General features: G+C 50.5%; 1 protein-coding gene across 2 annotated transcripts; it reads right to left on the bottom strand.

The window, feature by feature from the left end:
- Positions 1 to 888: 888 nt before the first annotated feature.
- Positions 889 to 22455, bottom strand: IRX5 (iroquois homeobox 5). 2 transcript variants are annotated; one of them, XM_059876803.1, is made up of 4 exons: positions 21885 to 22455; positions 20414 to 20819; positions 19486 to 20265; positions 889 to 1011 (listed from the first exon to the last, which is right to left on the bottom strand). In XM_059876803.1, the coding sequence occupies exons 1-4, from the start codon at positions 22131 to 22133 to the stop codon at positions 947 to 949; spliced, it is 1500 nt and encodes a 499-aa protein (XP_059732786.1). In that variant the 5' UTR covers positions 22134 to 22455; the 3' UTR covers positions 889 to 946. The 2 variants fall into 2 exon arrangements, with proteins under 2 accessions (XP_059732786.1, NP_001179673.1); NM_001192744.1 differs by lacking the exon at positions 889 to 1011 and having other exon boundaries at positions 18915 to 20265; positions 21885 to 22133.
- Between the last annotated feature and the right edge of the window lie 272 nt (positions 22456 to 22727).

Here is a 22727-nt window from a genome sequence, read left to right as displayed (position 1 = left end):
AAGGAAAGAACTAGCAATATGGGGTTTGCATTCCTGGATGGTGACAACCAGCCAGTACTGAATGTAGAAAAGGCAGCATTAGGACGCTTAGTTGCCACCACTCTCATTTGGCTTGCTTGCCCATCTGTGTGGCCTTTCTGGCCATGTCAGCAGGGAAGCTTGAGACTCTTGAGCTGTGCAAGTATCATACCTATTCATAAAGACGATCACACTCAAGCTTCAGGAATGTTTTACTTCTTTTCTGCTTTCCAAAGAACTTAGTCATCGCCAAACCTTCACCACAGCTGCAGAATCTCGTACATCATCTTCATTGACTGATAAGCTCTAGAAATTGCATATTAACAATGAAGGTCAATGTATATAATTCTTTTAATTGTCAATTTTTTTAATGTTGGCAGAGTATTGTTATGACTACCATAGCACAAACTTCAGGATCTTGTTCATCTTCCTAAGATAATGAATGGGCATTCCTGGAGAAGGTTTTGTTTCAGAATGCAGAGCCCTGTGAATCCAATCATTTGCTTAGGAAGTTACCTCCTGCTGAGGCCAGTGCTAGGGAGGCCTACTGACTGACAGCTGTAATTGATGAGCACTGCTGATGATGCCAGGGACATGGCCTTGTGGGCCAGGCTGGTGATCTCCTGCCAAGGTCCACTTGAATATCACTGGGAAGGCAGGAGATGACCAATCACGGATGCCTTTTAATAGTCTGTTGACAGAAGATAAGTTAAGAAATAGAGTTATATAAGACTGCTGGGCAGAGCAGGGCAGCTGTGGGAAAGGAAGGGACAAGGAGGGGAAGAAGGAGAAAGAGGAGGAGGAGAATGTTTCTGAATATATTATTCAGGATAGGCTAAGTTATGCTGTTATAACAAATGACCCCAAATCTCAGTGGCTTAAAACAACAAAGGTTTATTTCTTGCTCACGGTGCGTATCCATCGAGGGTCAGCAGGGGTCTCCACTCCATGTTGTCCTCAGCCTGGGACCCAGGATGATAGAGGCTCCACCATCTGGAACATCATTATGGGAAGGAAAAAGAGAACGTGGTGAATTGTGCATGATGTTTAAAGACCCACCCGGAAATAACATGTATTTCCTTGGCAAAGGAAAGCATATGCCCTGCCTTTCTCAGAACCAGTGGAGAAGGACAATTCTTCCACATGCCCAGGAGGAGAAAAACTGAAAAGTTTGTGAAACAGCTTTCATATATACCTCTCAGAGGATCCAAGATTCTAGATATGGAAAGGATCTGTACTTATTGGGACAATTTGGGTTGCAAATATAGAAGGTGAAACTCAGACTACTTAAATGAAAGGAAATCTATTGACTCACAAAACTAAAATTCAGTGGCAGGTCTGTCTGTCTTCAGGCAAAATTTAATCCAAGGGCTCAAAGTCTCTAACATCTGGTCTTTTATCATCTCTTAGCTCTGTTCCTGTCCTTGTAGACTTTGTTTTCAGCTCTTTACAGACCCAAGTTAAAGTTCCATGAGAAAAAAGAGCCTGTACCTCTCTTCAAATTTAGTAAAAATCTGAGGCTTCAATCTCAATCTGGACCATTTTGGGTCATGTGTACATTCCTAAACCAGTCACTGAACCCAGGGGGATGGAATGTTGGGCGGCCTTAAATCATATGTCTAGCCCTAGAATCAAAATTGAATTAAGTTCATCAAAAGCATTTAGACCCAGAGGTGAAGACAGATGGTTCCCAAGGGAAATTCAGAATGCTGGACTAGAATAAGTATCCAAAAATATATACAAATAATATTATGCATATCCACTACAGGATGTAGCGATGCTCTGACCCAGTGGCTTTCCAAGAGTTGTTTCATGGTTGTTAAGCCTACACTGGAGTTCCCGCGCTCTCCAAGCTCCCATTCAATTGGAGTAATTGTGCTCTGTTAAATATTAGTATTCCATGTAAGATTTCTTTGGAACTAAAAAAGTGGGATTCTCTGCTTAAAAAAAAAAAAAAAAGAAAGGGAACTAAACAACACTGGTCTTTGATTCCACCTCCTCATTTAAAAAAAGTTGAGATTGAGATTCGGAAAGATTAGTAGATTTCTCTTCATGTCTCATTGGCCAGAATGGGTCACCTGACTTTCTCATTGCAAGGGAGCTTGGGAAAGTGAGCATCTGGCAAGGGAAATAGAATGATGACAACTGGCCCAGGTATAAATGGTCCATCCCTTAGGGCTAGGCACATTGCCACTCCACACAGAGGTGGGGTTCCTTTAGGAAAAGAGAAGGAAGGAAATGGTTCTCCAGCAGCTGTCAGCCATGTTGGTATGAATCTGATTTCATGGAAAGTTCCTTAAGGTTAGGACTGGGTCTTGTGTCTCTGTTTATTCCCCACTAGTTTGTGAAATTTGCCTGCAGTGATCTCTTTTAATCCTCAAAACAATCCTATGACTTTTAAACTATCTATCTAGAATGGATCCTTATAACTATGATTGTGCCCCATTTTATAGAAATAGAAACCAAACTTCAGAGATGAATTAAGTACCCAAGTTCACACAAGTAGGTAGTTTTGCTTGCCCCTTGCTTTGCTCCTTTATCACTGACGGAGGAGGGAACTTTAAGCACAAATCTTTCACCATCTAGGGGTTGACTGTAGAAAGGTCGGGGGCAGACAGCGAGAACTGGGGCATGACAGAGGGAACAGCATGTGCAAAATCCCAGAGGCAAAATAGTACATAGAAATGACAAATGGTTTTGTAGGTTTAGAGCCTAATAATTAAAGGAATATCATACTTAGGAGTTTAAGCCTTTATGAGGGCAGTAGAGAACTGATAGATATTTTAGGCAGAAGAATGATATCATCACATATCCAGTCTATCTTCATGAGCAAAATCAATTTCAGGGAATAGGACTAGATCTGGGAGGCTACTAAGGAGATGAGAGATGACAGTGGCCTGGATTCCAGCATTGGCGACAGGAAGGAAGTGGAGACTCAAGAAAAAAATTAAGGACGTTGAATCAACCAAATCTGAATCCAGATTTGGTAACTGGAGATGCCAATCTGGAGAAGACAGGAAAAGCTGAGACTGGGTCTCAGGTTTCTAGATGGTGGTGCCATTGGCTAAGGTGGGGCAGGTGCGAGCTGAGGGTGGAGGGCAGGAACCCAGGCGTCCTGGCTCCCGAGGCTGCACTGCTCATCATGACGTACTCTGGAGGCCCTGTGCTTGTCCCCCTGTAGGGCTCAAGACTGGGCCATGGGTATTAAGGGAACCCTGATCGAAGTGAGGAAACCTCCTTCATTGAGTGTGGGTACAAGTCCTCACCCAACCAGTTCATCACCCTGCAAAGAACACCAGGCATAGGTGAGGGCCACTCACCAGGAGCAGGTCGTGAGCCCCTTCCTCATCCTGCCTGGAGCCCCCACCTTTGCCTCTCCCCTGCACCCAAGGTAAGATACCTGGGCCCTCAGATTTCCTGGTTGAATCTGGCATGCATCTGGTTCCTTTCTCCATCTGTATCCTCGGAGAATTACCTGGATGCTCTTATCCTTACTACCCTGAAGCTCAGACGCTATACCTGACACAGTACTGAGGGAAAAAAAACAAAAATCAATGGTTTCAACATGATAAATTCCTCCTAAAACTTGCATGGAGGCATAAATACTCCCAAATAGCCAAGTCGAATAGTTTTGAACAAGAAAAGCAAGAAGGAAGGACTTCCCTGATGCCTCTTCCCCAGCAGCACCTCCCCTGGAGAGGGAGCAGTGTGGGGCTGGAGCCACTGAGAAAGTCCTGGAAGCCTCTAGAAGAACTGAACACAGTCTCTGAAGGGCGAGTGCATTCGGACAGGTAACTGGGTGGTTACTCTGATGCCAAGGAACTGGGCTGGGGACAAGTGGCTTGGAAAGTGACTGTGTAGCCAGTGTGACCAGAGCACAAGACACCCAGGAAAGGGTCTGGTCACATGGGCACATGGGGTCAGACGGATGAAGAGCTTCAAAGACAGAGAGAGGAATTGTGACTTTTATCAGTTGAAATGTAGCTTAGATTTTGTCACTCTCCCACTCTACAACCTTCTGTAGCTCCCCTGGCTACTGCCTCCTGGCTAATAAGGCAAGAGCATGTGGATGGAAAGATGGGAGAGTGCCTGGAGACAGAGAGACCTATTAGGAGGCTGATGTCACAGTCCCAGAGGGAGAGGACAAGGGCCTGAAGGCGACAGGAGGGAGGAAGAGTATACTCTTCAGGGAGGGGTTTTGTGAGATGCACGCCAACCCCCTCCCCACCATCACCCTGGCCCTCATCACACTGAGGATCACCGCTTCTCTGCAGCATCAGGTAGCATTTCAAACTCAGCAGATAGCAGGTAACTTATTCTACTCACAGTAGAATTGAGCCACAAAGTAGCCAGAAAAAGAAACTACTGCCTAAACCCATAAAGAACACACAGCAACTCCCTCCTGGATCCATCTAGGCACCAAAAACAAGAGTCAGATATTCCTAGGTTCGTATCTCACTTTGACACTGACTCAGGCAAGTAAACCTCAGTGTCCCAGTTTCTTCACCTATAAAATGGGCCTAATAATAATACATACTCCCTAGGTTTGATGAGGCTTTACTGAGCTCATGTATGTAAAACCTTCAGTAGAATAGCTAGTATACACTAAGAGCTCAATGAGGTAGCTATTATTATCAATAGCAAAACAATTGTTTAGGTATTATGTTAACCACTGTTCTATGCAATTGATTAGCAGCTTTTAGCAAAGGAATAGGTGTTGGAATTCTCAAACATTATTTATCTTATCATCAAGGTGGAGACATGATTAAGAAATGTCAGAAGAGGAAACAAATTCCATTCCATTCAATTCGGGAAGTTGTGAGTTGTCATTCCTAATTATAAAGTAATAGAGAGATAGATGGACAGATAGTAAATCATAAAAGCTAAACATTTGAAGTACTGACTACTTCAGTAGTGAGTTGTGGTCCTTATTTGAGGTACTGACTGCTATTTTTTAAAATAAAGAAAAGCCTATTCTACTCCCTCCAAAAGTCCATGGTTTTGTGACAGAAGTCCATGGTGTCACCTCTAGGAGTTTTCATTATTCAGCAATTTTGGAAAAGAGTGATTGATGTAATTAAAGTTATTGGTAAAGAGAGACTCAGTTACCATGGAACAGATGAGTCAGTAGAAAGTTTAAGTAATGAAATAATGTTTCGAGGAGTGATTCTTAAAATAAGCTATTTTTTTTTTAACTCTAGCCATTTTAACCATTGCTGGTCAGCAAAAAGATGTGAAGTAGTTAAGAACTGGAGAAAACATGCTACACAATTTTAGACGTTCTCAAATGAAATCATTTGCAATCATAGGAAACCATATGTAGTGAGCAATTATGGTAAGTGCTCACATTTCTTGAGAGGTCACCATGGGCTTCAGTGGGCTTTGCATCCATTATCTCATTTAATCCTCATTCTTGAACATTTGGGCTTCCCTGGTAGCTCAGCTGGTAAAGAATCCACCTGCAATGCAGGAGACCCCAGTTCAATTCCTGGGTCGGGAAGATCCCCTGGAGAAGGGATAGGCTACCCATTCTAGTATTCTTGGGCTTCCCCGGTGGCGCAGCTGGTAAAGAATGCACCTGCAATGTGGGAGACCTGGGTTTGACCCCTGGATTGGGAAGATCTCCTGGAGAAGGGAACAGCTACCCACTCCAGTATTCTGGCCTGGAGAATTCCATGGACTGTGTATGGGATCCATGGGGTCGCAGAGTTGAACACAACTGAGTGACTTTCACTTTCACTCTAACATTTAAACAAGCAATGAGGTAGGTATTGTATTATTCTTATTGTATAGATGCAGATGCTGAATTTCAGAAAGGCTAAGGAACTTTCCCCGGGTTGCACAGCTGACAGAGGGCACAGATGGGAATGGAATCCAAGAAGTCTGGCACCCACCAGAGTCTGCCTTCTCAATCACCACAGATCCCGGGCCTCTCTGTTTAGATTTCCTGATTGTCTAATCTGGTTCTTCAGTACACCCCAGATAATACAGTACAGTCAGGATTTGAATTTCCATCTGTCTGACCCCATAGCAGTTTCAAAATTCATATTTCTATAGGAAAATCCAAGTACCCTGGCTTGGGGTGCATTTCTTCATTTTCACTTCCATTGACATGTATTGAATACCCAGGATGCTCCAGGCTTTAGTCTCTATGTTGGTTCTACAAAGATGGTTGGGGCAGGAAGACCTTCAGGAGGGTATGTGATGGTCAATGTGATAGGTGATGAGGCTCAGACTAGTGGGTGGGAGAGACAGTTGAATAAGACTTTCAGAAGGATCTATAGGACTTGAGGAGTGCGTGCATGTGAAGCATGGGGGAACGCAAACTGCTGGCACATTTCTGAAGTCTTTCCACTGGCTCACTGGATGAAGGCAGGCAAGAGAAACCAAGATCTGGAGTGAGGCTAGGAATGGGAAGGAGCTGACTTTAGTTGGGGACACTATTTTTCATCTGTCATTTTATATGGCTTTATTCTTATATATAAAAATATATATATATAATTATTTTTAGTAAAGTATAGTTGATGTACAATATTATATATTATAGGTATACAATATCATATTCACAAATTTTAAAGTTTATTCTCCATTTACAGTTACTATAAAAATATAGGTATATTCCTTGTGTTGTACAATATATCCATGTAGCTTATTTTATACCTACTAGCTTGTATCTGCTACTCCCCTACTCCTCCTCTTCTCTCTCCCGACTGGTAACCACCAGCTTGTTCTCTGTGTCTATGAGTCTGCTTCTTTTTTGTTATATTCACTAGTTTGTTGCATTTTTTGGATTTCACATGCCGGAGACCAGGGTTCAATCTCTGGGTCAGGAAGATCCCTGGAGAAAGGAAGGCAACCCACTCTGGTATTCTAGCCTGGAGAGTCCCATGGACAAAGGATCCTGGTGGGCTACAGTCCACAGGGTGGCAAAGAGTCAGACATGACTAAACAACTCACACACACACACACACACACATAAGTAATATCAGACAGTATTTGTCTTTTTCTGTGTCACTGATTTCACTTTCTGGCATAATACCCTCAAAGCCCATCCATGTTGTTGCACATGGCAAATTTTCATTCTTCTTTTTAATGGCTGAATAGCACTCTACTGTATATATAGAAATTAAGGAAACATAAACATTGAGGAAACAATCCTATTTACCATTGCTTTGAAAAGAATAAAATAACCTAGTTTGGGATGTTTTGACTTTGAGTTATTTGAAGTCCTTCTGGCTGGAGATATAATTCAGGTAGTGAGATGAGTGCCCTGGAGGAGGGGCAGGGGGTGGCACTGGAGGTAGGCCAGGGGCGCTGCAGCACCACTGAGAGGTGTGGCAGAGCTTCTGGGCAGGCTGCGGAGGGCCTACCCAATAAACAGGCTAGGCTGAAGGTCCTCACCCAGAGAGAAAAGGAAAGAGAGGGGAAAGGGACAAGGTCTATGTTTGGGGTGGGGGCCTAACTTCGAGTGACATTACAGTTGCAAACCCAACAGCCCTCTACTTGATAGCACTAAACAGAGTTCCCATGTGTCTCTTTGGCCATCTTTAGGAAGAAGGGGAGAGAGATGGGGACCTTCCATTTGTAATCATCTGGCAAAGAGGGCACTGAAGAGGCAGGGACCTCTCAAAGGGCAATGTATTCATGTCCTCAAGCTCACCCACCCCTTCCCCAAACTTTGCTCAGAGCTGGAGGCTCTAACCCTCTCTTCTTGCCCTGCAGAAGGAACAGAGAAGGACTAGAGTCTTTCACGGTGTCAAAGAACATATTGGTTTGTAGATCTTAGCCTCTTATCCCTAAAGTGTGCATGCTCAGTCACTAAGTTGCCCGATACTTTGCGACCCCAAGGACTGCAGCCCTCTGGGCTCCCCTGTCCATGGAATTTTCCAGGCAAGAATGCTGGAGTGGGTTGCCATTTCTTCCTCCAGGGAATCTTCCCAACTCTTCTCGAACCCTGTCTCCTGTGTCTCCTGCATTGGCAGGCAGATTCCTTACCACTTTGCCACCTGGGAAGTTCTTAACCCCCCCAAAATGAACTACAATAAAAGAGACTCAGGCCCTGCAGAACCAGTGGAATGGAAGGAACAAAAACTTGGCCGATTTCTAATGATCCTCCCATCTCGGTCCTGCTCCTGCAGAAGCACGCCTGGAGATAAGGGTTACAGTGCATGCTCAGTCACTTCAGTTGTGTCCGACTCTTTGTGATCTCTTATGGGCCGTGGCCCTCCAGGCTCCTCTGTCCATGGGATTCTCCAGGCAAGAATACTGGAGTTGGTTGCTGTGCCCTCCTCCAGGGATATTCCTGACCCAGGGATGGAACCTGAGTTTCTTACATTGCAGGTGAATTCTTTACCCCCTGAGCCACCTGGGAAGCCATAAGGGTTATAGCGCAGGGGATTTATTAGGAAAGAGCATGGGAGAATAGGGTGGGGACAGGAAGCAGGCATCTCTGACTGCTCTGTCACCAACCAGCTGCGTGATCTTGAGCAAATGATTTTACCTCTCAGGGCCTGAGTTTCCATTTCTATAAAACGAGCAGTTACTATTTTTCAAAGTGTAGTAAGCACATTTCTGGCGGGGGGTGGGGAGGTGGGAGGAGGAGACACACAATCATGGGCAAAGCAGAAGGACTGGGGTCGGGGGAAACCTCTAGAACAACCAGAGACCCTGAGAGATGCAAGTTGCCTTCGAAGCCCAGGCAGCCAAGAACTTCACTAAGTTAATTAGTTTTGCAATCATTGTCTTCCATTGATGACAAGTGATACTAGCTTTTCAGTGACTGTGATAATATAAACATTCCTTTCAATATAAGGAAATGGTGACAAAATTCAAAGGAAATTCTGTAAATAGTAATTTCAAGAGTCAGAGGTGATGAGTATTGGGAGGGTGGGGCTCAAATGAGTAAGTTTCAGGGAACACTGAGCAAGGTAAGGGTTCTTTCCTTGCAATTTTGAGTTCTATGGAGTCTTCTCAGACGTTTCTAGAAGTTGTCAGGCATTTACCACCAGATTCAAAGAAAAAAATTAAAAGAAGGTATGAAAGAAAAAACAAATCTGGAGAGAAAAAATAATCTCCACCAACCAAAATAAACCAGGCCAACAATTTCTACCACATTCTTCATGAGAGTAAAGAGGTGGTGTTTATTCCAAATGAGCCCTTTTCTCCAGGTCACCACTCATCCACTCTTTTATGTGATCCAAGAGAGTCAGTCCTCAACTAGCCATGAAGATCTTCGCACGTATGAGTGTTTAGAAGAAGAGCCACCTATTACCACAGAGTTTAGATTTAGATGCTGGATACAAATAGAAGGCAAACAAAACCAACCAATCAACCAACCAACAACAACAAAAAACTTGTGGCTTAGATCTAAAAAAAAAGTCTCAGAAATGACAACTGTGTGGTAAGTCTGATGTCAAACTGTGTTAGCTGGGAAGGTGTCTGGTATGTTCTGGAACTGTGAGGGTATTTGGAATCTAGGGCTAACAGATGTCTCATTCTGCTTGAAAGATGTTGAGATGATGTTTCTAAGGGCCTGTGGGTTCCCTTGGGGACAAAGCCACTGATAGTTTTTACAGGAAAAAAAAAATCCCCAAGCTGACGACCATATATAAAACATAAGGACTCAGGAAAAGGATCGAGGGGTTGGAGGAAGCAAAAAACAGTCAAACTGAGACATCAGAAAAAAGAAGAAGAAGAAGATGGAGAAGGAAATGGCAACCCACTCCAGTATTCTTGCCTGGAAAATCCCATGGACAGAGGAGCCTGGTGGGCTACAGTCCATGGAGTCACAAAAAAGTTAGACACGACTTAGCAATTAAACGACAACAAGAACAATTTTTTTTTTTAAGTTTTTAAAAAGAAGAGGAAATACAAAATAAATGCATGAAAGACTCATGATTGAAGTCCTTGTCCCCAACTTAAATCTGTTTGCTAGAAGTTGCTCTGTAAAATGATGGGTGAAGGCACATTCATTTTTTGCTTGCAGTATGTGAGCTCATGGTGGGTGGGCAGGCAGTCACTTCCAACAGGAGAAATGAGCAAATCTTTTCAGATGGCAATTATTTAGGGAAGTAAACACTCCTTGGCAGGAGCAGCGGTCCTAGTCTTTCCTGCTGGTGAGTGTCTGGGGGAGATGACATACTCCTAGCTTTTCCCTCATCTGTACTTCACACACGGAGTCCTGAGGAGGCAGCCCATCCTCCAGCAGCATTGGAGGAGGGCTAAGATGTTTCCCAGCCCAGCCTAAAAATATCTCCCTTGACAGCCTGTCATAGTGTCTGAGATTCCACCATTATAAATTCATTCCTCTCTGTTAAGGCATTTTGTTTCCAGGAGTTCTCGGTTAAAATACAGATATCGGCGAGATCTTAGCTTGGCTGAGACAGAGGGAGAGAACACAGCCTAGGTGTTAGGAGACTCGGGTTTCCATCTGGTTCTGCCTATAGACTCAGTGGGATGTCCCAGGTGGCGCTAGTGGTAAAGAACCTGCTGCCAATGCAAGAGATGTAGAGACAAGGGTTTGATCCCTGGGGTTGGGAAGATCCCCTGGAGGAGGGCAAGGTAACCCACTCCAGTATTCTTGCCTGGAGAATCCCATGGACAGAAGGGCCTGGAGGGTTCGCCATAGGATCACAAAGAGTTGGACACGACTGAAGCGACTTAGCACACATGCATGCATAAACTCACTATGTGAGCTTGGGCAAGTCATTTTCACTTCCTAAACCTCAGTTTCTCCACTGACTTTTTAAAAAAAGAAAAGGGAAAAGGAAAAAAAGACAGGAATAAAAAGGGAACTGAACTAGAGCGTTCTGAGATCTCTGGTTTCAGGAGGTACGATCTGTTCACTTCAGGGTTTGGCCCGGACACCTTTGCCACTGGATTGCCAGCATGTTAAGAGCAACTCCTTTGGGCCAAAGGACTTGGGTATCAGGTCAAGGGAGTATCTTACTTCCCCCTTCTCTGAAAAATACAAATCCCTGCTCTTCCCTTAATGTTATCCATCTCAGCATATGGCAACTCCATGCCTCTGGGTTTTCAGGTTCAAATTCCTGAAGGCACCCAGAATTCCATTTCTCTTGTTCCCAAGAGTGTTTATAGATCCAACCCATCAGCAAAACTTTGACCCTACTTTCAAAATATCACCCAGACCTGACTGCTTCTCCCCATTTCCCTGGCTACCATGCTGGTACAAGACTGAATTCCATCACCTCCCCCAAAATTCTCCATCAGCTTTTTAACTGGTGCCTATGTCTAATCTTCCCCTTCCAGAGTCTCAGCTCCTCATACCTGGGGATGCCTTTAAAACATAGCTTAGATCCTGTCTCTCCCCTGAAAACCTTCCCTCCCTTACTTCCTCCCTCTCTGTCATCATAAAATCCAAAAATCTCACATGGACCTATGAGGCCCCATATAATGCGAACCTGGCTTTGCCTTGGTCTAATTCCCTCCCTCAAAAGTCTTCTTGCTGTTGCTCAAACTTGCTCCTACCTCAGGATCTTTGCACCAGCTATGCCTTCTGCCTGGAACTCTCTCCCTCCGATTATCTGCCTGTCCTTTTCAGGTGGTTCAGTGGTAAAGAATCTACCCGCCAACGCAAGAGATTTAGGAGACTCGAATTTGATCCCTGGATCGGGAAAATCCCCTGGAGGAGGAAATGACAACCCATTCCAGTATTCTTGCTTGGGAAATCCCATAGATAGAGGAGCCTGGCAGGCTACAGTCCATGGGATCACAAAGAGTCACACTGAATGAAAATGCATGCACAGGCACCCATTCCCCCAGCTTATCCACTCAAATGGCCCCTCCCAGGTGATGCTTCCCAGACTGCCCGGCCTTAATTTTTTTTCCTAATGCTCATCACCTGGAGATTAGCCATTATCACACTTATTGTTTACTTTCTGTCCTTCGCTCTAAAATGTAAGCTCCAGGAGGGCAGGGACTTTGCTTTGTTGCTCGCTGCATCATCATCCCCTAGAACAATGTATCTGGCACATTACAGATGCTCAATTAATGCATGTTGGAGAGAGAGAAGGTAATGGTTTAAGTGGAGCTGCACTAATATGGAGGCCAGCCTAAGCTTTCCACTGGATTGACCAATGCCAAGGTCTTCCCATGCACTGCTTCAGCAGGGCAGCAAGTCCTGGGGAGACAAAGGTAGAGCCTGTTGTTGGGAGATGTGGGTGGGGCACTGTGGGGGGTACAGGTAGGTAGGGGAAGCAAAGACTCCAAGCTGAGTTTATAAGTTTATGGGCTGCAGGTTTTTGATTCAGACTAGGGGAAGTAGCCAAAAGGCCCTCAGGACACACTCAAAAGACAGGAAGGAGCCTGTAGAGAAAGGGTGGGTTATGTGTGAATGAGAACAGCTGTGAACTGTCCTGTGGGCTAACCGGAAATTCAATTCTGCTCCTGTAGGGAACCCTAAGCCAGGTCTAGTCAGCTCCAAAAGGTCTGAGCTGCCTTCTCAGGCTCCCCACTGCCCCCCTCAATCAAGTTTTAGCGAGTAATATTCAGATGCCAGGGAAGTGGGGAAGGGAAGAGTGCTCCAGGACATCAGCCACGCTGGCAGGATTTTCCCCAAGTCAGAACCCAAAGCCTCAGGTCTTCCTCCCTTCCTCCCCCACCCTCAAGCCTCAGCTAGCATCTTCAGTGAAGTGAGGTCTTAAGAGAGTATGACCATAATAACTATATCAAAGGATGACCACATGCAACCCATTAGAATCCTCACAAAACAGGTGGTACAGGCCATTGTACAGCAGGGGCCATTGAGGTTCAGAGAGGTTATGTGATCTGCCCAGGGACACACAGCTTATTAAATTGCAGGTGTAGAATTGAGTCACCAAGGCCAAAGGGCCCAACCAGTAAGCTATAATGCCTCTGGACAACAGCCTACATCTCCACGCTGCCTGGGATGCCCTGGTCACACTCAAGTCCTGGCTTCTAGAACACTGGAGCAGCTCTGTCCACCTCTGAGCCTGCTGCCACAGGAGTCCCTCCCCCCCTCCCCCCAACACTAGAGCCGGCAGCCTGCTGGGATGGTGGAATGGCTGGAGCCCATACCCCAAATACAAGGCTGGTCAGCAAAAGGTGGCTAAGGAAAGGAAAGCGCCCAGGGCCAGGGCTGGATGCAAATGGGAATCCTTTAAGACGCTGAATCCTCTGAGGTAGAGCCCCAGCTGTGTGGAGCGCCCCAGCTGTGTTGAGCGCCTCCGACAGGCCGCTGGTGCGCACCGGAGCTCCCCAGCCCTTGTTTGATGAGCAGCGGCCAATAAATTCATTAATCATCATTTTATGCCTCATCAAACCCCCTCCAAGCCCCTCCATGGGAGTTACACAAATTAGCCCCTGAAAAGACAGTAATTTCAGTTTAGCGAGGTAAGTGCTTTCTGATGGGCTCCGCGCACAGAGCTCTCCTGACAAGCCAATCCATCAGCGCACTGGGAATGGGGCGCGGCCGGGCCGCCCGGACCAGCCGGCCCTCACCAGGCCCAGCCCTGACCAGCCTAGCTTGCGACGGCTACCTGGCGAGTGTCTCGGCCTAGGGCGCCCCCTTTCCCCAGCTCTTTTGCACCCATCCTCCGCAGTCTGTCTCAGCCGCCCTTTTGCCCTCACCCACCCCTACCTGCTCCACTACCCCTCTAAACAGAAAAGAAACTGTTGGAAACACCGAAGATCAAAATCAGGTAACGAACTTCTCCGAGGGTTAAGGAGACAGACGTACTGATGCTGAAGTTCTGAACTCCCGCCCAGGGGAGAGGAGAACCAGGTAGCCCTTCCCCCTCACACAGTCTGGATGTTGGGGTTCTGCGACCCTTTGAAACCATGGAAGGGTTATGTGTATCGCGGGCATACTTTATTGGGGAGAGGGTGTGTCCTTGCCAGTCCTGAAAGAAATCCCCGGGTCAAAAAGAGAGCCGTCTGGGAGCAGAGAAGAGGTTCTCCGCGCCTGGAGGGCGGCTCCACGGGACCCTGGTGTTTGGAGGTGGGGGACACTCCTGGCCTTTTTCGTGGCCCTAGCCACATGGGGTGAAAGACGACGCCTGGGGAGGGGAGCAGGAAAGGATTTTTCCATCGAATGGGCCTGGCCAGTAGGACTCCAGTATAGGGAGCTGGGTATAAATGGAGAGGGGGAACAAACCGCAGAACCTTGTGGCGAATGGTTGGGTATTTGCAAGCGCGAAGCCAAAGCCGCGCCTTCTCACTTTCTGGTCCTGCTGCACCGAAGGTACCAAGCGGATCCTACCCGGCGGGCAGTAGAGATGGACGAGGAGCCGCGGTCCAAGCCGAACCGACTGACCAGCGCGCACCGCCGCGGAGAGCTCGAGCGCCCGGCGACGCGCCCCTCCTTCATTAGCTTCTCCTCCACGCGGCGCTGCCTCGGAAAATAAGTTAGCAAACGGGGAGCCGTTTATCTCTTTTATCTTGGGGCCTGATCCAATTAAATAAGTGCACATTTACATTTGCATCCATCAGGCGGGAGCACTGAGAGCCCGGGGTTTGCTCGGAGCAAATAAAAGCAGATTTCACTGGGAAAAGTGGCGTCTGGGAGCGCCGGGCTCCTCCGGGCGCCGGAAACAAGCGCGGCCCGGAGGGCGGCCTTGGGGACCTAGGGTTGGGGCTTGAGGCCGACTGGAGGCCAGAGATCCCCAATGGCCCGGAGGGGCCCCGGCTAGGGCGGGGTGTGCAGCCGGAGCTGCCTCCCGGCCCCCGAGGCGATCGTGTTAGGCCACAACCTGGGCCCCACCTGGTGCCTGGGACCCAAGTCGCATTTAGAGCGAAAACGAAAAGGAGAACCTCTCCGGCCTGGTCCAAAAGGGAGACCCGCGGAGTGGGTCTACGGACAGTCCGGCAGCTTTGGCCAGTTTAGGGGGAAGAGCAGGGGGCAAGATCCGGGTCCAGCCGATTTCCCTCCTATTCGGCTGCCTAGAGGCAAAGGAATGAGAAGAGCCAAACAGAGGGCGCGCCTCCCGCTGTCCCCCAAAGTCTCCTGGCCCGAGGGGAGACCAGGGGACACCTTCAGGAGGGTTAGAAGGAAGTCCACGTGAGCACCTCCAGCTTTGCCACGCCGACCTCATTAAAGATGCGCTCTAAACCGGGTTTGAAGAATTCGAGGGTAGTTTTATTTTTCCCGTTCCTAAAGATGTCTAATCCACAGGCCAAAAGATAGAAATGATCTTTGGGGGCCGCGGCTGCGTGGTAGACCCCGCTACATGCCAAACCGCAAATAAAAAACTGTGCGGGGGCCCAGAGGCCGGCCGTGGGAAGACCCGCAGAAACGGAATGCGTGCCCCTAAAGCCGAGCGGGAGCACCCGAAATGCCCGGGCTGCGCGCGGCGGCGGCCCCCACCAGCAGGCTGCTCCGGCCGCCCGCAGATTGCTCAACTCCCTGCCGCTGGTTTGTAAAGACTGTGCCCCAGCCGTGGCAGGCATCTGCAGGGTTAATCCTCTTTTGGTCGCAGGCCCTGTTTCCCGAATCCCCAGTGTTAACTGGGTTCTGGGTCCTAGGCTGGAGCGAGTGGGATGGCGGGGGAGTTTACATTTGACCCTCTTGGGGTTCAGCGCTAAGGACCCCGCGGCGGGGGGGGGGGGGGGGTTGGGGAGGGGGCATGGCCGGGTGTCGCCTAACTCCTCCTCTCTACAAGCCGCAGGGCGCCCGGGGACCAGTAGGCGGCGCCCTTCCTGAACTGCATCCGCCTGCGTCTCCCTCTTGGGAGCGCAAGCACATTCCTTTCAGTTTGGGCGCTTTGCAAGGGCGTTATTTTGTGTCTCTGCCCGGGGTTGGCAGCTTGTGAGGCGGGACAGGTGGGCTGGTAGGCACCACCCGTTCTGAAACCGCACGCACGACCACTTTACCCCAGCCCCTCAATCTTCCAGGTTCCAAGAGCTGCGTACATCTCGGGGGAAATGAGAGGGCCCCGAGGGGTTTGCAACCAGGAGGCCTCGATAAAGGCTCTTCACCCAGGCCTAAGAACAACAGTTCGGGCACTGGCCCCCAGATCCGAGGAGTGGGGAGGAAAAAGGGCCCTTTCTGCAGCCTCAACCTCTCTGAGCCCTCGGGGACTGACTGGGCTGTTGACTTCTCACCCCACATCCCAGAAGCTGATTCCGCCGCGCACAGAGGGAAAAAGGGAAGAACCCCAGCGGGTCTCCGGTTTGGAGCTCCCTGGGTGGGGGTGGCGGGGGCTGACTGCAGGGACCCCACTCAGTGATCCCGCGGCCTCTGTTGCTGGACTCAGCAACTCTTTTGCGAGATTCAGCGACTCCTAGTCACCCTTAGTGCCAGGCTAGCCTCTGTTTGGGTACTGGAACCAGCGCAGCCAAGCGCAGGTGACAAATGCCGCGCAACCCCAGCACCGGGATGTTTTAGGCGCTGCTTCGCATCGCGTAATTTACGCGCCCCAGTTCAAGTGTGCGAACAAACCTTTGGCAGGCCGGAAGGTTTCCCCCCTGCCCTCCCCGCCCCTTGCAAAGAGCATCGCCTTCGACACGGCCCCCAAGATGCAGCCAAGCAGAGGCTCAGAGGCTCTAGGAGGGACTTGGAACCTTACAGACAAGCCACTACTTCTGGGATTAAACGCGGGAGACATGTCTTAACTGCACATACCTCGATCCGCCCGGCAGGCCGCCCCCAAACTGAAAAGTCTCTACACACCAGAAAAAACACTGGTCAGCGAACCCCAACTCTGCAAAGGAGAAAACCCTAAACTTAATTTGGGTCTTGTACTTAGGGCGAAGTACGCAAAGAAAACTCTAGAGGCCAAGGGTAGGAGGGATGCGGGCAGGGGACAGCGAATTTGGGCATCAGCCTTCCAACCTCTGGCGGTTTCGTTGCCCAGCTGGAGGCGCTTCCCGCAGCCCCTCGTTGGGGAGAAATGCCGCTGGCTCCCCGGTGCACGGCTCCCGTTCCCAGGCAGCCCCGGCGGGCATTCGGCCCCGAGCCTCGGCAATCAGACCCGGGAGGCCCGCGCCTCGCCATTTGCATATTCCCTGGAACACAAGGAGGCCTGTAATTTTCTTTTTAAAATCGTTGGGCAGGGTTTAGGGCCAGTGCTTCCAAATCCCCCAGAGTCGATGTCGTCCTTAAACTCTCTCTTAAGAGAAGGGGACTGGCCTATTCTTCTGACTTTTTTAGAAGAGAAGGTGATTCCTGGGGTTGCATATTCAACAGGGGGGAAAAACTGATTGTGAACTGGGCTGTGTGTGCGGGGGGCGGTTGTGGGTGGAGGGGATTGGAGCGCGGGGGGTAGGGCAAGTCATCTCTGGAATTCAATTGTTTAAAAAAATCATTTATAATTAAAGGGACAAAGTAAAATACGATCGTCTCATGCATATTTAATCATTCACACTTCCAAGTTTGAAACCATTTTCCCTGCGTGAATTTTCTCACTCATTTAAACTCTGAAGTCGACTGCTGTTCGCCAAAACATCTGGACAATGCTGGTTTCAAACTTGTTTAAATTCGAATAAGCTAAAGAAGCCCCGTTGCAGGTTTAAAGGAAAAAGAAAAAGTAGCAAAAGTAAAAACTCCGGTGAAAGTTTGGGCGGTATTAAAAAATCAAGTAGGGTTAAAGTAGACTTGAGTAGAAATGCAAATATGTGCATTTTGATTTAGCCTAATTAAACCGGTGTTATGTGCAAACACATTCTCTCTACACTCAAGCTTGGGTTTAATAGAGCAAATTAATTTCCCTCGCTGGCGTATGTTTTTGCTCTAAAGCCTCCCCTTCCCCGACCAGTGAAAATTTCCCACGAAATTCCACACGTCCGTGGTTCTCCATCTCCAGCGCAAAATGGAGACTGGAGCACCGACAGTGCTAGCGGGCCTCGGGCGCAGGGCGGTTTCTCTTCCTCGTTTGGGACTGAGACCCGACCTGACTTCGTTTTGAGATGAAATGTGCGGGATTAAATGGAGAAAATAAAACCTCAGAAATACTTTTGCAGCTACTCGAGACTCTTGAATCCGCGATGGGAGACGTGCTAAGGTGACGACAAGCCTGATCAAGTCCACAACGGCCTCATTATCAAGGCAAATGTCCTTTAACTGCTGAATGCCTCTTGTCCAAAAAGGGGGCCCGTGGGGTGGGGCGGGGGACTCTTCTGATCCATCTGGGGCTCCCCTTGCTTCCCCCAAGCGCCTGTGGTGCTCCCTCCCCCACTTCCGCTCCCTCTCTCGCCAATCTCCGACTCTGCAAAGTGCAGGCTTGTAATTCAGGACAAGTGTGACACCTACCTGTGAAAGGGGGGAACCGTCTCCTCGCTGGTCCCGCGGCCCCAGCCCCGCGGCTGCGCGGGGAATCTACCCGGCCGCCTACCAGCCGCACGGTCGCGGATGGAACAATTACTAATTTAATCAAATCCAGCGAAGAGATCAATGCCCAATTTTGAAGGGGTAGAGACAACAGTGACTTAGGAAAGCCTTCTCCTTGGCATCCCCCAACTGCTTCCCGCCCGCATTAGCCCAGAGCACCTTTGAAATAGTAATAAGGGCTAAATCCGGCATAAAATCGAACTCATTAGCAAAGTTCACCAGCTGATTGCTTTGCATAAAACACGACACTGATTGGAAGTAATTAGGTTAAGCGTTGGAGCTCGGGTGGTGCGTGTCTCTAACTGGCTTTGCCATCTCTTCTCCCTTCTGGGCACACTCTTGGGTCTCTCTCGTCCCTCCTCCAGGGTCCAATCACCCCCCACAGCAGCCCGCATCAGTGATCCAAATTTGCATTCCGGGCAGGGCCAGGTTCCCTGGAGCTCGAAGCCTAATTACGGTTTCCCGCTGGCAAACTGGGTTCGGTGGAACCTTTCATTCCCCACTTCGAAAAAAACTTGCAGGTTGCATCTTTTGTCCAGGGCGATGGACAGTTTATTGAGGCTTCTAACAAGTAATGAGTGGCTCTGATAATGTTAAAATCTCTTTTAATTAAATATTTTGCATTTTACAAAGGCGGCTGCAGTTTCTTTTACTTTTCAAATCTAAGAGTATATAACCTGTTTCCTTTCTGTAATAATACTTTAGCTCATACCCAGAAAAAAATCAATAGGTGTAAAAAAATTAAATTAAACTTGTATTTTTAAACTATGAAACAGTTTTGGGGGAAACACAAATGTATATATTTATATTACAAAAAAACATTAAATGCCTGTACAGGTGTCTTAATTTCATAATTTACTTCAAAGATATTGAATTATCAATTTAAATACAAAAATGCTACATTAAATATACAGAATAAGATTTAATACAAATCCTTTTTAAAATTTTTCTTTTCAGTTGGTTAAGACATTTCTGTGGGTGTGTGGAGATGTTTACATTTTTATATCATCCATCTCCATGTACTATAAACTTTTTAGTAGGAGGGGTAGTTTTGCTTTTCTCTCATGTTGATGGAAAAATAACTGCCAAGGCCATGTTTTCTTTTTTTTAATAAATTAGGAAGGTCCGGGACCGACGCAGCCCGCGTTAAATGTCGGACATACCTTTCTTCAATTCATAGGGAGAGTCTTTGCACAGGTCTAGCTGGGACTGGCTCCGCAACATTTTCGGGTCTTTAGCCAAAGCGTCCGCTCGATTCAACACGGTCTGGTTTAATCCATTGAAATGCGAGCCCGGACCCGTGGTGGGGCCTGGCCCGGGCCCCGGGTGGCCGTGAAGGTGTCCGAAGGAGCCATAGTTCGTGTAGCCAGGATAGAAGGGCGCCGTGTAGTAGAGAGGCCGGGACAGCACCGTCCCGCCTGGGAAGGGACACTGCGCCGAGGGCGAGCGCGATGGCGCCGGGGCTGGCGACGCGCGGCTGCCTCCTAGGGCTTGCCCGGCTACGGGCCCGGGGCACGGTGGGCACGGAGAGCCCTCGTTCCCGCCGCCCCCGTCCTTGACCTTGTCCGAGGATGTGGCGATCTCCGCCAGAGACCACAGTTTGGGCTTGGCGAGCACCGCCTGCGGCGGCGGCGGTGGCGGCGAGTGTATGACCGAGGGCCCTCCGGGACCGGGGGGCAGCTCTCCCGCGGCTGGGTGCGGGCCCGGAGCCGGCGCGCCGGAGGGGTAATGAGGGGCTGGGTCCTCGGCCAGCCGCGCTGCCGCGGGCCCGGCCGGGGAGAGCCCGCCGGCGCGGGGGGGCCCGGGCAGCGCGTCGAGGCGGCCCTCGGATGGCGGCTCCTTAAAATCCGAGTCGCTGAGGCTGCCCTCGGTCTCCTTGCCGGCAGGGGTGGGCGGCCCCTGCAGCCGTTCGCAGCCCGAAACCGCCTTTTGCTCTGCTCCTCCTGCGGGTGAAACCCAGGCGGTCAGAGACGCGGAGGCCACAGGTCCCCACCCGCAAAGGCAAAAACCCTGTCCCCAACCTCCAGGCCTTGGGCGCCCCCTCTCCAGGCCCCTCTTTGGCTCCACACACCCTTTCCCGCGTCCACCAACCTGCTTCGGGGCCCTCGGGGTCGCCCTTGTCTTCGGGCTTCTGGGGCTCATCCTCGTCGTTCTTCTCCAGATCAATGTTCTCTTCCTCCTCCTCGTCCTCGCTGCGGTTCCGCGGCGTCCACGTCATCTTGTTCTCCTTCTTGAGGCGCCGGCGCGCGTTAGCGAACCAGGTGGACACCTGGGTGAGGGTCATCTTGGTGATGATGGCCAGCATGATCTTCTCGCCCTTGGTGGGGTAGGGGTTCTTGCGGTGCTCGTTGAGCCAGGCCTTGAGCGTAGCTGTGGCGTCTCTCGTGGCGTTCTTCCGGTACGCGGGGTCCCCGTACGGGTACGAGCCCAGGGGCGCCGCGTACGGGTGGTACCCCAAGGAACCTGCCATGCCCGGTGTATGGTCGTAGGGAGAGCCCTGCAGGGAACGGGCAGAGAGAACGTGAGAGTGGGCCGTGGTCCCCAGTTGCCACCTGGGCGACCGAAGCACACTTGCCCTGCGCCCAGGGGTCTTCGGGCAGCGAGGCCCGCACTCAGGCTTCCCCTGGGGTAGGGCTGGAGGGCTCAGACCCCGGGGCAACCCCTCTTCCTCCTTAGAAGGAAGCGGAGGCCGCCAATCCCTGAGTCCTTGGAGGCTCTTGGAGCAGTCCTGGCTTCCCAGGCACCTGGTAGGCCCCCCTCTGGCTGGGCACGTCCTCCCCTGCGTGAGCAGATCCGGCCACCGAGGCCAGGCCCCTCTACCCAGAGAGAGGCCCGGGCAGCGGCGGCGACTCTGCTCTCTGCGCCCGAGTGGCTGCGCAGTAGAAACAAGGGTAGTGAGCAAAGGAAGTCAAGGAATTTTTTTCCCCCACAGAGAAAGGCAAACGAAGAGCCAAGCCTTGTCCCTGAACTCCCACCCCTCCAAAAGTGTTACCCCAAACCGAAGCCACGGCGCTTTTCCAGAAAGTGCACCCGGCCGAAAAATCCCGGATGCACCGCAGCTCGCCAGACTTTTCAGAAATTTAATACCTCCAAATCGGATTGCGAAGATAGGATTACAGATTTGCAACATTTTGGAGGACTAATTAAAGGCGAGGCCAAACACATTTACACAGACCAAGCACGCTTCTGTTCAGATTTCGGATCTATTTCTTTTGAACTACTTTTCGCCAAATGGCCAAACCCCCTAAAATGAAATAGAGTAAAATGTGCGGGACGGCCTAGAGCTCACGTTTGAACCAAATGTTGCTCTTTGAAGCGACCTCTCCTCCAAAAAACCCCTTCCGCCAAGTTAGCGATCTGAGCAAGACGCGGCTGTCCTCTCCGCGCAACTCCTGAGCCCGAGACCCGGGCGAAGCCGAGAGAGACAATCGCCCAAGTTCGCAGGGGCCGCGAGGCTCTGCCGGACGGTCCGCGGTGAAGCCGAGGCCCGTGTCCCCCGCAGCCCCCGCCCGCCACGCGCGGCCCCAGCTGCCCTTGCCCGCCCAGGCTCCCGCTCACTTACCACGTACGAAGAGAAGGCGGCGGCGGCTGCCGCCGCGGGATCGGCGCCGTACTGGAGGTGAGAGTTGTAGCCCGGCGAGGGCGCCGTGAAGGCTGTGGAGCCGGCGTAGGGCGAGAACGCGGAGCCCGACGACGAGCGGCCGAGCTCATCCGTGCGGGGCCCCGAGATGACGCTGGTGCTGTACGCCGGGCAAGAGTAGAGCGCCAGCGAGGCGGACGGCTGGTACAAGTAGCCCTGCGGGTAGGACATGGCCACACACGGGCATGGGGCGCTCCGCGCCGCGGCCGCCAACGAGCCGGGCGGCGCCCTGAGAGGGCGAGCGGGCGGGCACCTGGTCTCCGGCTGCCCCGGGCCGCCGCTCCTCGGGCCCCGGCTCCCGGGCTCCGGCCCGCGGCGCCTCCTCGCTGGCTTCCCGCGCGCCTCCGGCTGCGACCGATGAGCCCGCTCCTCTGCGCGCCTCGCTCGCCCCGGCAGGGTTTCCCCCCCTCCCTTGTTGCTTTCTCTTTTTCCCCCTCGCTCTTTGCACTGGGGGGCTCCGCTTTTGGCTTCGCAAAGGTCCTGCCAAGATGCTAAGTTGGAAATTGAGGATTCTGACGCCTTGTGCGCGCCTGAAGCTCCTCCTTCCCGGGGTGTAGTCGGTGGGAGGACTGGCAGGAGCCTCTGGGCGGCCGCAGCCAACCCGGCCGCCAGGCGCTCCTCGTCCTCTCCCTCTTCCTCCCCGGCTCCCTCTCCCGCTCGCTGGCGCTCCCCTCGCCCCTCCCTAGCGCCCGCCTCTCCACCGCGGCCCTCCTCTCCCCCCTCCTCTTATTCCCCCCCACCTCCCCTCATCGGTCTCTCCCTCTC

This window comes from Bos taurus, chromosome 18, assembly GCF_002263795.3.
Source record: "Bos taurus isolate L1 Dominette 01449 registration number 42190680 breed Hereford chromosome 18, ARS-UCD2.0, whole genome shotgun sequence".
Classification (NCBI taxonomy): Eukaryota; Metazoa; Chordata; class Mammalia; order Artiodactyla; family Bovidae; genus Bos; species Bos taurus.
The sequence above is the reverse complement of the archived record's forward strand: the minus strand, read 5'-3'. Positions and strand labels throughout refer to the sequence as shown.